Source organism: Alosa pseudoharengus, unplaced genomic scaffold (assembly GCF_046254945.1).
Source record: "Alosa pseudoharengus isolate Yale_2024_CS ecotype anadromous, Long Island Sound unplaced genomic scaffold, YU_APseudo_1.1 YU_APseudo_1.1_scf_9, whole genome shotgun sequence".
NCBI lineage: Eukaryota > Metazoa > Chordata > Actinopteri > Clupeiformes > Clupeidae > Alosa > Alosa pseudoharengus.
Window position 1 is genome coordinate 16230414 of NW_027468881.1, and position 12222 is coordinate 16242635.

General features: G+C 36.5%; 1 protein-coding gene and 1 long non-coding RNA gene across 6 annotated transcripts; both read left to right on the forward strand.

Annotated features, from left to right (window-relative positions):
- Nucleotides 1–4368: 4368 nt before the first annotated feature.
- On the forward strand, nt 4369–7258 carry LOC143114611 (uncharacterized). Of its 5 annotated transcripts, XR_012984961.1 has the most exons (9): nt 4369–4445; nt 4538–4603; nt 4908–4988; nt 5248–5334; nt 5502–5579; nt 5871–5960; nt 6066–6104; nt 6264–6446; nt 6583–7258. It is a non-coding gene; the product is annotated as an uncharacterized LOC143114611 (long non-coding RNA). The 5 variants fall into 5 exon arrangements; XR_012984963.1 differs by lacking the exon at nt 4538–4603 and having other exon boundaries at nt 4378–4445; XR_012984960.1 differs by lacking the exon at nt 4369–4445 and having other exon boundaries at nt 4467–4603; nt 5248–5342.
- A 784-nt stretch (nt 7259–8042) lies between these two features.
- On the forward strand, nt 8043–11519 carry LOC143114169 (uncharacterized). The gene is made up of 12 exons (XM_076275654.1): nt 8043–8151; nt 8372–8424; nt 8660–8710; nt 8821–8901; nt 9287–9397; nt 9483–9563; nt 9737–9814; nt 10004–10093; nt 10182–10220; nt 10377–10445; nt 10532–10564; nt 10680–11519. Exons 2-12 carry the CDS (start codon nt 8376–8378, stop codon nt 10739–10741), a joined length of 744 nt encoding a protein of 247 aa, XP_076131769.1. The 5' UTR covers nt 8043–8151; nt 8372–8375; the 3' UTR covers nt 10742–11519.
- Nucleotides 11520–12222: the final 703 nt, after the last annotated feature.

The window sequence follows — 12222 nt, forward strand, 5'->3', positions numbered from 1 at the left end:
ATTTGCCACACAATGCGTTTCAATGCAATGTAAATACATTACAGGATTTTGCATAGGTGGGCACTGTTTTCTTTTATACAGGCACTATCCAACTTACTTCATTCACCAACACACTCTTTATCATTCTGTATCTCACTCTTATCTTAATGATTCTTATGATTTTCTTCCTTCACAGCTAACATTCCGACACTGATCTACTTGACGCTCACTACATCAATACAGGCACAACACTTCACCAACATACCTAGATACATATTATTGACCTGGCTAGATTGCACTTTTTCTTAATAAATTACTATTTTTACAACTGTCTTTCTTCCTCCATTATGTGATGGTGTGAACAAGCCCACGCCATACATCAGTTTGGGAAAAATAACATTGATAACAACCCATAAACATAAGTTATTGTATTTCTAAGCATGTAAGTGACTGTAAACATCCTTGAATCCTCACTAGGGTAAGAAATGTAAATTTACAAACACACCTCTGCCTTTTTGATATGTTAGTGTCTTACTGTATCTCCAATAAAGTTTGTTCATTTTGGACCATCTGATCTTTTTTCTGTGAGTGAAAGTGCTTAGTGTAATATCTTTAAGAAATTTGAAGAATAGCCAATAAGTGTCTTGCTGTGCACATAAACACTTACACAGCATTACATAATGTAGACTTCATAACCTAGTCTAGCCATTGTCCACTAGCTTGTGCTGCATTTCAAAGAAGAATTTCCATTAGGAATAGCCAAACAATCAAGTTTCTTCGCCAATCCCAGTTCCACAGTTATTTATTTAGCCTTAATATTGATCAAAGATGAACCCATGGGCCACACAATATCAACACATAGGTAAGTAACATGTACAGGTAACGTCTGCACTTGTTTAGGCTACATTGACAAGTCAATTACCTTTTGAATGATGGTCAAATTAATCACTGCATTGATCTGGGTGTCCCGTTCCTGCAATTTACCTCAGAGTGACAATTTTACAGATTGAGTGACAAGAAAGATACTACATCATTATCACATCCAATTAGCATCGAATAAACAACTGCCCACCAATCAGACACAACATAAACATCCATGAAATTACGTTTTTTTATCGTCTGTTTCTGAGGATATAACATTGATACAGCGCAACGCAGGCCACAAACATCGGTGTACATGTGTAACTCTTTTATTGTCAAATCCTTGCTTTTAGCACTGTTATACATTAATACCAAACATCGGTGTACATGTGTAACTCTTTTATTGTCAAATCCTTGCTTATAGCACTGTTAGCTCCAAAGACACCGGCTTTCAACCACAGCCTCCAACCTCAAACTGTGGCGCTGTCGATGACGTTTACTGTTTTGACGACGCTCATTGGAGGGATGGACCGCGGCCTGGAAGGCTGCAGCCTAGTAGTCGACGTTCGAGGCAAACTTCTCCATTGTGCGAGCGACTATGTCAAGCCAGGTGTATGTAATTCAGGATGTGTGCGCGTTCTCGTTTCTGCTCCAAAGTGCCCACGGTTGGAATAAAAAAGACGCGGAAAATAGTGTCATTCACACAAAGTGAACAACCGCTTTTGATAGACTAACAATGAAGTAAAGTTATCCTTTTTGGAATAGGGAATCATGGATATTTCTGTAAAACAGCAGAAGTAGGCGTGGTAGACAAACTGAATGCAAATTTACGTATGCACCCACGTGTAGTGCTTCCTTGTCTCGGCACGCAACATCATTATATCTTTGCCACTGCAAAGATGCACATAGTATGATATACCTTAATATTATAGTTGAAAATACCTTCGAAAACTTGCCCCTCCACTTCCAATCAACTACAGTAGGCTATTCATGAAACGTCTATCAATAAAATAAGCAAACAATGAGTACCTAGGCCTATGTTAATAAATATAATTATATATGCTATCACAATTAAAAAATTAACCATATGGTAGTAGGCAGACAATCTGTTAGCAAATTTAGCAAATAGTTTATAAATGGAATAAAGCTCTTTAAAAATTAGCACGGAGGTCTGATGTGAATGACAGCTAGCTGAACCAATGAGACAACATAATTACCATTAGAATTAACTTATTAGCTTGGCTGTTAGCGCTAGGTGCAGAGAATAAATCCCCATGGTAACTTATGTGCCATCTCTTTTGTGAAACCAAGTCAAGGCTAAATTCATCCAGGATAACCTAAAAATCCCATCCCATCATTCCAGTGTCAAGTCCAGGGCAGCTGAGGTGTGGCGATGACATCATCGATACGCAGGATGTGCGGTTTCGCTGTCCAAACGAATTCAAAAGGGCTCAGAGTTTCAGATTTTTCCACTCTGGGACCAAGTTTCAAAAAAGTGCAGTTTCGGGCAGTGCGTTTACAGGATTCGTTTGGACGCTCGGCCAAGACGAAGCAAAACCTCTGCGTTTAACCCAAAAAGCGTCTCCGTGTGCATGGGCCCTTATAGTATTGCCTAACAATACTAGTTTTCATACATGACATGTTTCATATGACTGTTTTTCCCGGTGGTTTTTTATGCATTCTAGCTACTGTCAGTGACGCGAGAGAACAAGTTATTAGGGAAGTGCGGTGTAAGTTTACATTAATTTGTAGTGCCAGTGTCATTCATTTATTTTACATGTCTTACAACATAAATAAATGCATTCATAGTGAAGTCAGATATGAGCATACAAAGACGCTTAGAACTCATGTTAAGCCTATAGATGCGCACTAAATGCGAATGCGCGATTTGATGCAAGCAAAAGTATCGACTGTTACTAACAAAGGTATTATAGCAATATTATAAATGTGGCGACGGAATAGCCTAGAACTTTGGTACGCCTAGCCTTTGCACTTGCGGTGATAACCAAAACTAATGTGAATCGCGGACTATCCTACAACCAGTGTTGGGAGTAATGCATTAAAAAAGTAATGTAATTACAGTAATGCATTGCTTTTTGCTGTAATGCAGTAATGTAAGGCATTACCAATACAATTTCAGTAATATTTTACTCGGTACAATTCTCAGTAACTGAAGTTACTTTGTTTTTTAATCAAAAATTGAGAAATGCTCAATTGGCACCAGAGAAGATTATCCAAGAATTAAAAAAGTCATCTATGCTGGTCCTGGAATTTGATTGCCTTGTTTAGATGACTGTAGAAAGGGAATTTGAGTTATCTCTGCCATTCATGCAACAGATCTAACATGGTTAGGCTATACTTCTCATTTCAAGCAGTGAGAATAACTAAAATGTTGCTTTTACAGACAAAGATCGTAGCCATTATTCTCAAACTATTTGCATTAAGTCTACACCACTGTAAGTGGAAGGAAAGGCAACCAGCAATGATGAGAACCATTTAAAGTCAACATACAATTTCACTATGGCTATATTTTACTATACAGTATTAAGTTGTGAGTGACCTTTGGCCTTTGGGGCCTACATTGTCCCATGAGCCATAACTGCAACCATTATATTGTTCTTTTGTTAGCCTTAAGCCTAGCTCAGTCATTATGCCATACCCCATCACCTCCTGCCGTGTAATGAGCTGCATTGAAGACATGAAGATCTATTGAGAACACCAAATCCATATTTCCTGTTATTTTGGTGAAAGTAATGTAAACATAGTGTAATGCCTTACAATTCAAAGACAGTAATATTGTAATGTAACAAATTACTTTGAGATGACAGTAACAAGTAATAAATAATGCATTACGCTTTTGAAGTAACTTGCCCAACACTGCCTACAACCAAAGAAAGTAAAGGAGATTATTTGTACCTGCGTTAGCCAAATAAAGGACGGGACTGCACCCTTCACAAACCGTAAACATTAAGTTTATTAGTTTTACAGTTGACTACAGTTGACAGTTCACTATAAGTCCACACAAACAATTCTGGTTTCCTTGCACTACCCAGTTTTGTTGTAGCCTACTCTGTCTGTTGTATGGCCTACACAGCGCGCAAGCTTTGGTCAATTTCAAACAGTGCCACCTATAGGCCTGGGATATGAAGTAACGTGTTGAGTCGTGTTGAGATCGAGATGGATCCATTTGGACGCAAATTTACTGTATTCTTGATACGGTTCAAGGAAAGACAGAGAGAAAAAAGGTCGGTTTGGTACGTGTGGACTAGGCCTCAGAGGGGAATGAAAATACATGAATGCTAAGCAATCCAGTTCAATCTCTTTTACCACTGGTAGTAGACATTTTCTATAAATTTTGCCAGGCCCCCACTTGAATTTCCCCTGGGGATCAATAAAGTATCTATCTATCTATCTATCTAGGCCCGTTGGGGCAGCAGCACTCGTGATATCTTAGCCACAGTGCCCCGCCTCTATGGTCACATATCAACAGTGACCAGCACAAAAGGTCCGTTTCATTCTGAGAATGAAAATGAAAGTAAATCATATGGCAAAAGCCTTGATTTTCAACTCAACAGGTGTTATCTTTCTCTCAAAGACCTTGCATGGTCAGTAATCTCTTTTTACTTAACTGTTTATCATTATATGATTGGCTATTTACATTTGTCATTTGTTATTGTCCCTGTATTCAATTTCTAAGTGTGTCTACTGTACACCTTTTGAGAGACTACAATGACTAAGTACAGCCTCCCAGCTCTTTTCATAGGTATGTTTGTTTTATGCTATGCTACTAAATATTTTCCTGTTATTTCTTTCAAGTAGAAGTTTGCAAAATGTATAGCTTCATTACAACCGTTAGCTCATGGAGTGAAAGTAATGCTTGAAAGAGAATATTGTCTGACCAATGCAACTAATCTATTGGTCCCTAGTGCTGTGGGCCAGTGAAGCCATACAGTTTCCAGTTCCAATCAGCCAGATATTCAATGAAGATCTTGCTTAGTGTTTTTTTTTGTCGAACAATCAAAATGTGTGTAAATAATATTATGTACTGTACACATGTGGGTTCTTAGACTGCCTTGAAACAAAATGTGGTGTACGGATGAGGTCCTGCCTGAGGACTAATGAGTGGGAACTTACAGCCAATGCCAAAGGTATGTTAACTTTCAACTTTGAACCTTTTCTCATATGGTCACAGTATATATTGGATATAATATGGGATTTTATAAACTTTTCATTTGTTTTTTATTTTATGAGTCGTGCATAATTTAAGACAGAGGTTGCAAAGCAGATCTTCCTGAGAAGTAGAACTTACTACCTAACTGTGTGTGTGAATGTGTTTTTGTTGGGTTGCAAATAGCTGAACAATATGTTGGTTTGTGCCTTTCTTTATTTTTTGGGTATTCCTTAAAGACTGAAGTGTCCCAAAGGATGTTTTTTCTGACTCCTTCCTGCTCTGCTGGCTTAACGAAGACATTAACAATGGGACTAAACTCATTGGTGAGTAAGTAAGTGGATGCTCATCAACATATTTCCCATCTCAATGTAGATTCACATTCTATCCAGATGCAATATCAAGTTAATAGCAGGTTTCATTAAAAGCAAGCATGCTGCAATCTGGCCTACATGACTGTGTTACAAATGATTGGATTGTGTATTTCCCTTAGACTGTGTAATTGATGATGGCTTGAAGAAAATGGAACCTTTTATCAATCTAATTGGCTCTACCCTGTTTAGTGATCCAGGTAAAACATCAACCTGTATACCTTTTCCTGCATTGCATGCAGTTGTTATTCAGTATTCACACGCAGTGTATGTCTTAATTTTATATCGCCGCATAAACAGTGACATATTTAATCGTTTCATATCTTCATTATTGTATAGCTATTCACAGTACACTGAAATATTAAATGTTTAAATGTAAAAAAAAAAAGAAATGTAATCAAGAACTGCAATTGGAATTACAAATAATGTTTCAAATGTCTATTATAGTCTATATGCCATGCTACAAATAATGTTTCAAATGTCTATTATAGCCTATATGACATGCTGGATTGTTCACGTCGGGAAAGTGTTGGCCTCATATATTGACACTGATAAGTACAGCGACCTCATTAACCAAATAGGTGAGCATTGTTATTGAATTGTTGTTAATGATCATGATTAAATAACTGTAACGCCATATCAAACAACTATATTCTTTTTAACATGTATTGTTCCTTTCCTAATAGTGCTGAACGAGGCAACTGAAGCAAAAAGGAAACCCTATGGTAATAGTTTTTTTCTCATTAGCTCTTCTCTGAAGGTTACGATGACCTGCACTTGGCCAATTTGTATTAGTCAAACTTGGTGAAAATAGCTGATTAATTTTCAAATGTTTTGAAGGCATATTTACTTTTACTTTCCTCCCAATCTATTTTTTCCTCAAGAATACATAACGTGTTATTCAAGGGTAAATATGGATGACTGCATTAACATGTGGAATCGAATTTTGGGTAAATATATTATAACAGATAAAATCAAGTTTGACACTTAATATTTACATGATAATGGGAGAGGTGATTATACATGGATTTGCTCTGTACCATCATGGGTGAAACAACAGTGCAAAGGTATGTTCACTTGAGGTATATTCTGTATTCTGTAATTTGATGAACACTACCAATGTTGCTTTAACACTTGAAGGTCTTGGAATAAAGTCTACAGACACTGATATTCACTCAACATGTTCTAATCTCTAATCTCCAGATACCTTGTTACCTTTATCCATGATGTCATATCAGCTTCAGTTAAATGTCAGAAGTCCTGAGAAGAAAAGTCACTGGAAAAGGAATATGCTCACTCTCTTCACACACACACACACACACACACACACACACACACACACACACACACACACACACACCCATAATTCAGCTAGAATGGGACATTTTTCTATGTAGCATTGCCATGTTTATAAGCCACAGTCTGGGAGCCATAAAATCAAAAGTCTTGTGCCACAAAATCTTGTGAATAACATTACTTTGTAGAAATCTGCTTTCACTTTGATGATAAAGAGGGGATTTTTATAAATCATTGTAAACAAAATCCAAATTAAATTGACCAAGATTTCGTTTATAAAAGCAGTAAAGTTTGATATAGTTTTTTACACATCTGATGTTTTGCTGTTTTTGTCACCCTTTCCTCATCTTTTAAATTGTTGAACTTTAACAAAAACGGTTAAAAAATATGTATAAAGTGCTTATTATGCAAATACCTGCACTCTCTTTCTCCCACACACAAACAAGCAAACAGATATTTGAATAACACTGTCAATAGTTGCCATAAACCATAAATAAGGCTTTGCTATCTACTTATTGTGAATATACTCTTTTTATTTGTGAGATATAATCAACTGTGATTAAATATACCTGTGTTTATTTGATTTATTTATATGTTTTTATTTAATTTTCCTGTTTAAAGACATACACTACACACTCAAACACAGAAAAAGCGTGAGGTGGACAGGAGTAAAAGAAGATAATGGGAACAAAAGCCAGGCGCACATGGTTGTGGTTGGCATGCTTCTGTCTGCAGTTCAGACCAGGCAAATTGGGTGCGTCATGGAATGAAAAACATGATTAAGAAGACCCCAGACTGTTGAGCAGCTGAAATCCTGTCGGGAAATTTAATTCTCTAAACTCTAGCAACTGGTCTCCTCAGTTCCTAAACATTTAATGTTCTTAAATAAAGAGTTGAAGTATAGCACAGTGGTAAACATGCCCTTGTTCCAACTTTTTTTGAAACATGTTGCTGGCATCAAGTTCAAAATAATGTTGTCCATGCCCTTTTTGCAGCTATGGGTTTACAGTATGAGATTTGTAGATTATCAGATTCTGTTATCATTCACAATGTACACAATCTCTCAACTTTTTCTGTGTTGGGGTTGTAAAAATACTATTAATAGTAATACTAAATTATTTGAACAGAATAAGAATGACTTATATACAAGGTAAACAGATGAGTCTTTGAATACCTTTTGAAAATCTCAAAACTAATGCATGGATAGTGTAAAGCTAGTTTAGAAAGCATCTTAACTGGAATATTGTAGCAACCACTTTCACCTTTTCTTGTACCACTGCTGGAATAAGACAGTTCCCATAAATCTTGCCAGGCCAGTTGGGGCAGAACGTAACAGTAACTTACGTGATTTCCTTAACAGTGTCCCCGCCTTGATGCCAGAGTGTGCAGTTGGCAGAATTTTCATTTCACTCTGAGAATGAAAATGAAAGCAAACACAAATAAGCACTGATCTTCCTGCCTCGACGTTTTTACAAGGTTAGTAATCATTTTAATCATTAAACATTTTGAACATTGGTTACATCTTTTCATAGTGGACATTTTAAGATTCTACCTGTATTGAATTGTGTCAATACATATTGCATGTATACTATCTATTTTATCGGTAATAATTTTCGTGCTTGACATGACAATTAAGTCTGTTTTCATTCTCATTCTAATTCAATTCAATTTCTTATATCTTGCACGGTCTATCTAGAAAGATGACGGTGACAAAGTACAAGCTCCCTGCTTTTTGCCTCGTGCTCATAGGTATGTTTATATTTTACTGGTTCAGCTAAACTGCAATATGTAATCACTTACTTAGCGGTTCTTATCATGACACCATTGACTTACAGTACACAGTAATCTGAAACACAGCTTTTTTTCCATCAAATTTTAAGTGCCATTACAGCAAGTGGCATGATGCCAAAAAATGAAGTGAAAGTGAAATGAAGTGGTCATCTTTGACAGAGAGCTCTAACCTACATGTGTTGTCTCCATGCAGTGTTGAGTGCCAGTGAAGCCATGCAGTTTCCAGGTCTCCAATTAATATCTGGTAGGTAAAAAGCATAGAAAGTCCTAGTCAGTCACTGAATGAGCATCATGTTTAGTGTTTATTTTGCTAAATAATCCAAATGTTACTGTACACATGTATGTTCTTTGTAGATTGCATGGAAGCTAAATGTGGTGTACGGATAAAATCCTGCCTGAGAACTAATCAGGGGGAACTTACAGGCAAAGCCAAAGGTGTGTTCATTTTGAATATTTTGTTACATGGCCATGACGTATGTTTTGGAGTTCATTTTGGATTTTATGGATTGTAATTTTTAGTGCCATGAGTAATTGCAAAGACAGAGATTTCAAAGCAGTGCCGTTGTCTAACTGGAAAGTTGAATACACTACTCACAAAAAGTTAGGGATATCTGGCTTTTTGGTGAAATGTAATGTTTCAGTACAGAAAGTACTGAAATATTGAACTGTTGGCATGCACATTCAAAAGTTTAGAGAAGGTCAAGTTCACCTGTAAAGGTTATAGTGGATTTTAGGTTCATCCTGAAATTTAACCCGAAAGCCGAGTCTCCCTGACTTTTTGTGAGTAGTGTATGTCACTTTTTTTTTGCTTGTGTTCCAGGCTGCATTGCCCTTGACTGTAAAAATACCCTAAAACTCTGTGTGAAACAGATCCCGAAGGATGCGTTTGCATATGCCAAAGCCATAGCAGAAACCGCTGAACAGTATGCTGGTTCGTGTCTATCTTCATTTAATTGGTGTTCGGACTGTTTAGGAAGTCTATGAGTGTGGGACCTGATACCATTTTGTTGGCACAGATGTTGGCCTAGACCTTTTCTCTGACTCCTACCTACAATGCTGGCTGAGGCCTGACACTCACAATGGAACTCAACTCACTGGTGAGAAAGTGGATGCTCAACTGAATATTTGCCACCACAATGTAAATTTTACAGTGCAACATCAGTCACTAGGAAGTTTTATGACAACTACTAAAAAGTTGCACACAGCATGACATTATCTATTACTGTATGTGTATGTAACAAGTGATTGGATTTGTGCATATCTGCCTTAGACTGTGTGATTGATGACCTCTTAGAGAAGATGGAGCCTTTAATTACTCTGTTTGGCTCTACACTGTTCAGTGATCCAGGTAAGCATGAACTTGATGTTATTATTATAAGGCACTCACACAAAGAATCAATATGTCATAATTGTACATAGCATATCAAGTGTCCAGTTTCATATCTTTAATATGCTATAGCTGTTTGTGCTGAAATATTAAATTCTGAATTGAATTCTACTGGAGGAATAAATCTATTATTTCTGTTCTGTCCTATAGCCTATATGGCATGCTGGTTTGTTCACATCGGGAGAATTTTTGTCACGCTTGCAACTGATACAAGTAACCATGACTATGCTGAACAAATGGGTGAGAATTGTTGAATTTAACAACTAAATGTGTGCAACTTCTTACTAAATAACTATTTATAACTTAAATAATGTTCTTTTTCCAACAGCACGGAACAATGCAATGGAAGCACAGAGGAATACGTATGGTAGGCAAAATAACTAGTTTCAATGACTTGTATGTAGCCAATTTACTATTGCTTTCAACTGGTTAAAATATCAGAGTACATTCATCTTAAATAGACCTTGTAAATGCATATAAGCCATATTCAACTGTTTTTTCCTAATACATTTGTCTCTTCAAGTATACATGAAATGTTCGTCAATGAGAAACCCGGATGAAGACTGCATTAAGATGTGGAATCGTATTTGGGGTAAATATATTATTCAAGTTCAAATATTCAGTAACTAGACAGTAGAAGGCACTAATAACCTACTTATTAAATTGACTTTGTCTTAGGTACACCAGCATGGATGAAACGAAAAAGCAAAGGTATGTTCACTGAAGGTCTATATTTCAGTATTTTTACCCTACTAATGTTGCTTTACCACCTGAGGGTTTCGGAGTGGACACTGACATTCATTCAACATTTCCTAATATCCACCAGATATCTTCGTTGGTTTTTTCCACAATGTCATATCTGCTTCAGTGAAATGCCAGAAGTCCTGAGAGGGAAGCACTGCAGGAGTATGCCCTCTATCTTCCCTTTATCACACACTCTCTCACTCTCACACACACAAACAGGCTTTATGAATAAATTATAAAACTGGTAGCTTACAGCATTCATATTTTAATTGGGTAAAGGGCTGCGCAATTAATCAAATTTCAGTTTCAACGTCAATTATGACTTTCAATGATTATGAAAAGTTACCTCTTTGCTTTTCAGTAACGTTTATATAAATAAATAATGTTATATAAATAGTCTTTAAATAATGTATAGTCTTTTTAACGTTTCTCCTCCTTATCCTTCCACCAGACCTCCTGGTATCAGTTTCAAAGTGCCACATGTATAGGCTATATGACTAATTTAAACTGTTAAAACAATTAACAAATATGGTGATGCCCAGCAAAAAAACTTTCTTACATTTTTGTGGGGTTTCCAACCCAGATCCAGCCAGATAGTGGGAATGGCAGGTGTATTAATCTGTCATAATCTTACATAGCATTACCAATTAATTTGAAAGTGTTATAAAAACTCGTTACCTTGAAAAATGGTTCAAAATGTGCGTATAATGTTAAAATAATGTACGTAATGTGCTTTAAACAGGCATGCATACCTGCACTCTCTTTCTCCCACAAACACACACAAACAGATATTTGAATGGCACTGTCAATAGTTGCCATAAATAAGGCTTTGCTATGTACTTACTGTATATGTATTATGAATATACTCTTTTTATTTGTGAGATATAATCAACTGTGATTAAATGTACCTGTGTCTATTTGATTTATTTGTATGTTTTTATTTCATTTTCCTGTTTAAAGACATACACTACACACTCAAACACAGAAAAAGCGTGAGGTGGACAGGAGTAAAGGAAGGTTATGGGAACCAAAATAACCAAACAGAAAAAAAGACATTAACTACAATTCAGCAACAAACAAACAGATAAACACATACATACAAACATACATCATACATACAAACATACATGGATATATAAAGCTAATTTATAAAGCATCTTAACTGGAATATAGTAATTGTAGTAGCAATTGTAATTTTAGCAGTAGTAACCACAATAATAATAATAATTGGAACAGTAATATAATAATTAAAAAGCGGAATGATTAAACCCCTTTATAAGTCCATGTTCCTTGCCAGTTCAGACACTCTGCTGTTGTATCCCCATACACTTCATTCTCTGAAGTTATCCTCTCCGTCCAGTTCCACTGGGGTTAAGTTGTTGGGTCGAAGAGCAGTGGAGATACCATGATGATGTTGGAAAGCCGAGAGGGAAGGTCAACAGAGGTGTTTCTGGTGAGGACGTGAGGGAGGATAGAAACATCTGTAACTCAGTAGTGTCAAAGTCAGTTTTCTCAGTTATATAATACTGCTTTAGGTCAATTCTCCTTGGTCCATCTCTTTGAGATCCACTGGTAGTCCATTAATAAGGTCATTCATGGCCTTTTCTGACTTAAAACTAAAGTGT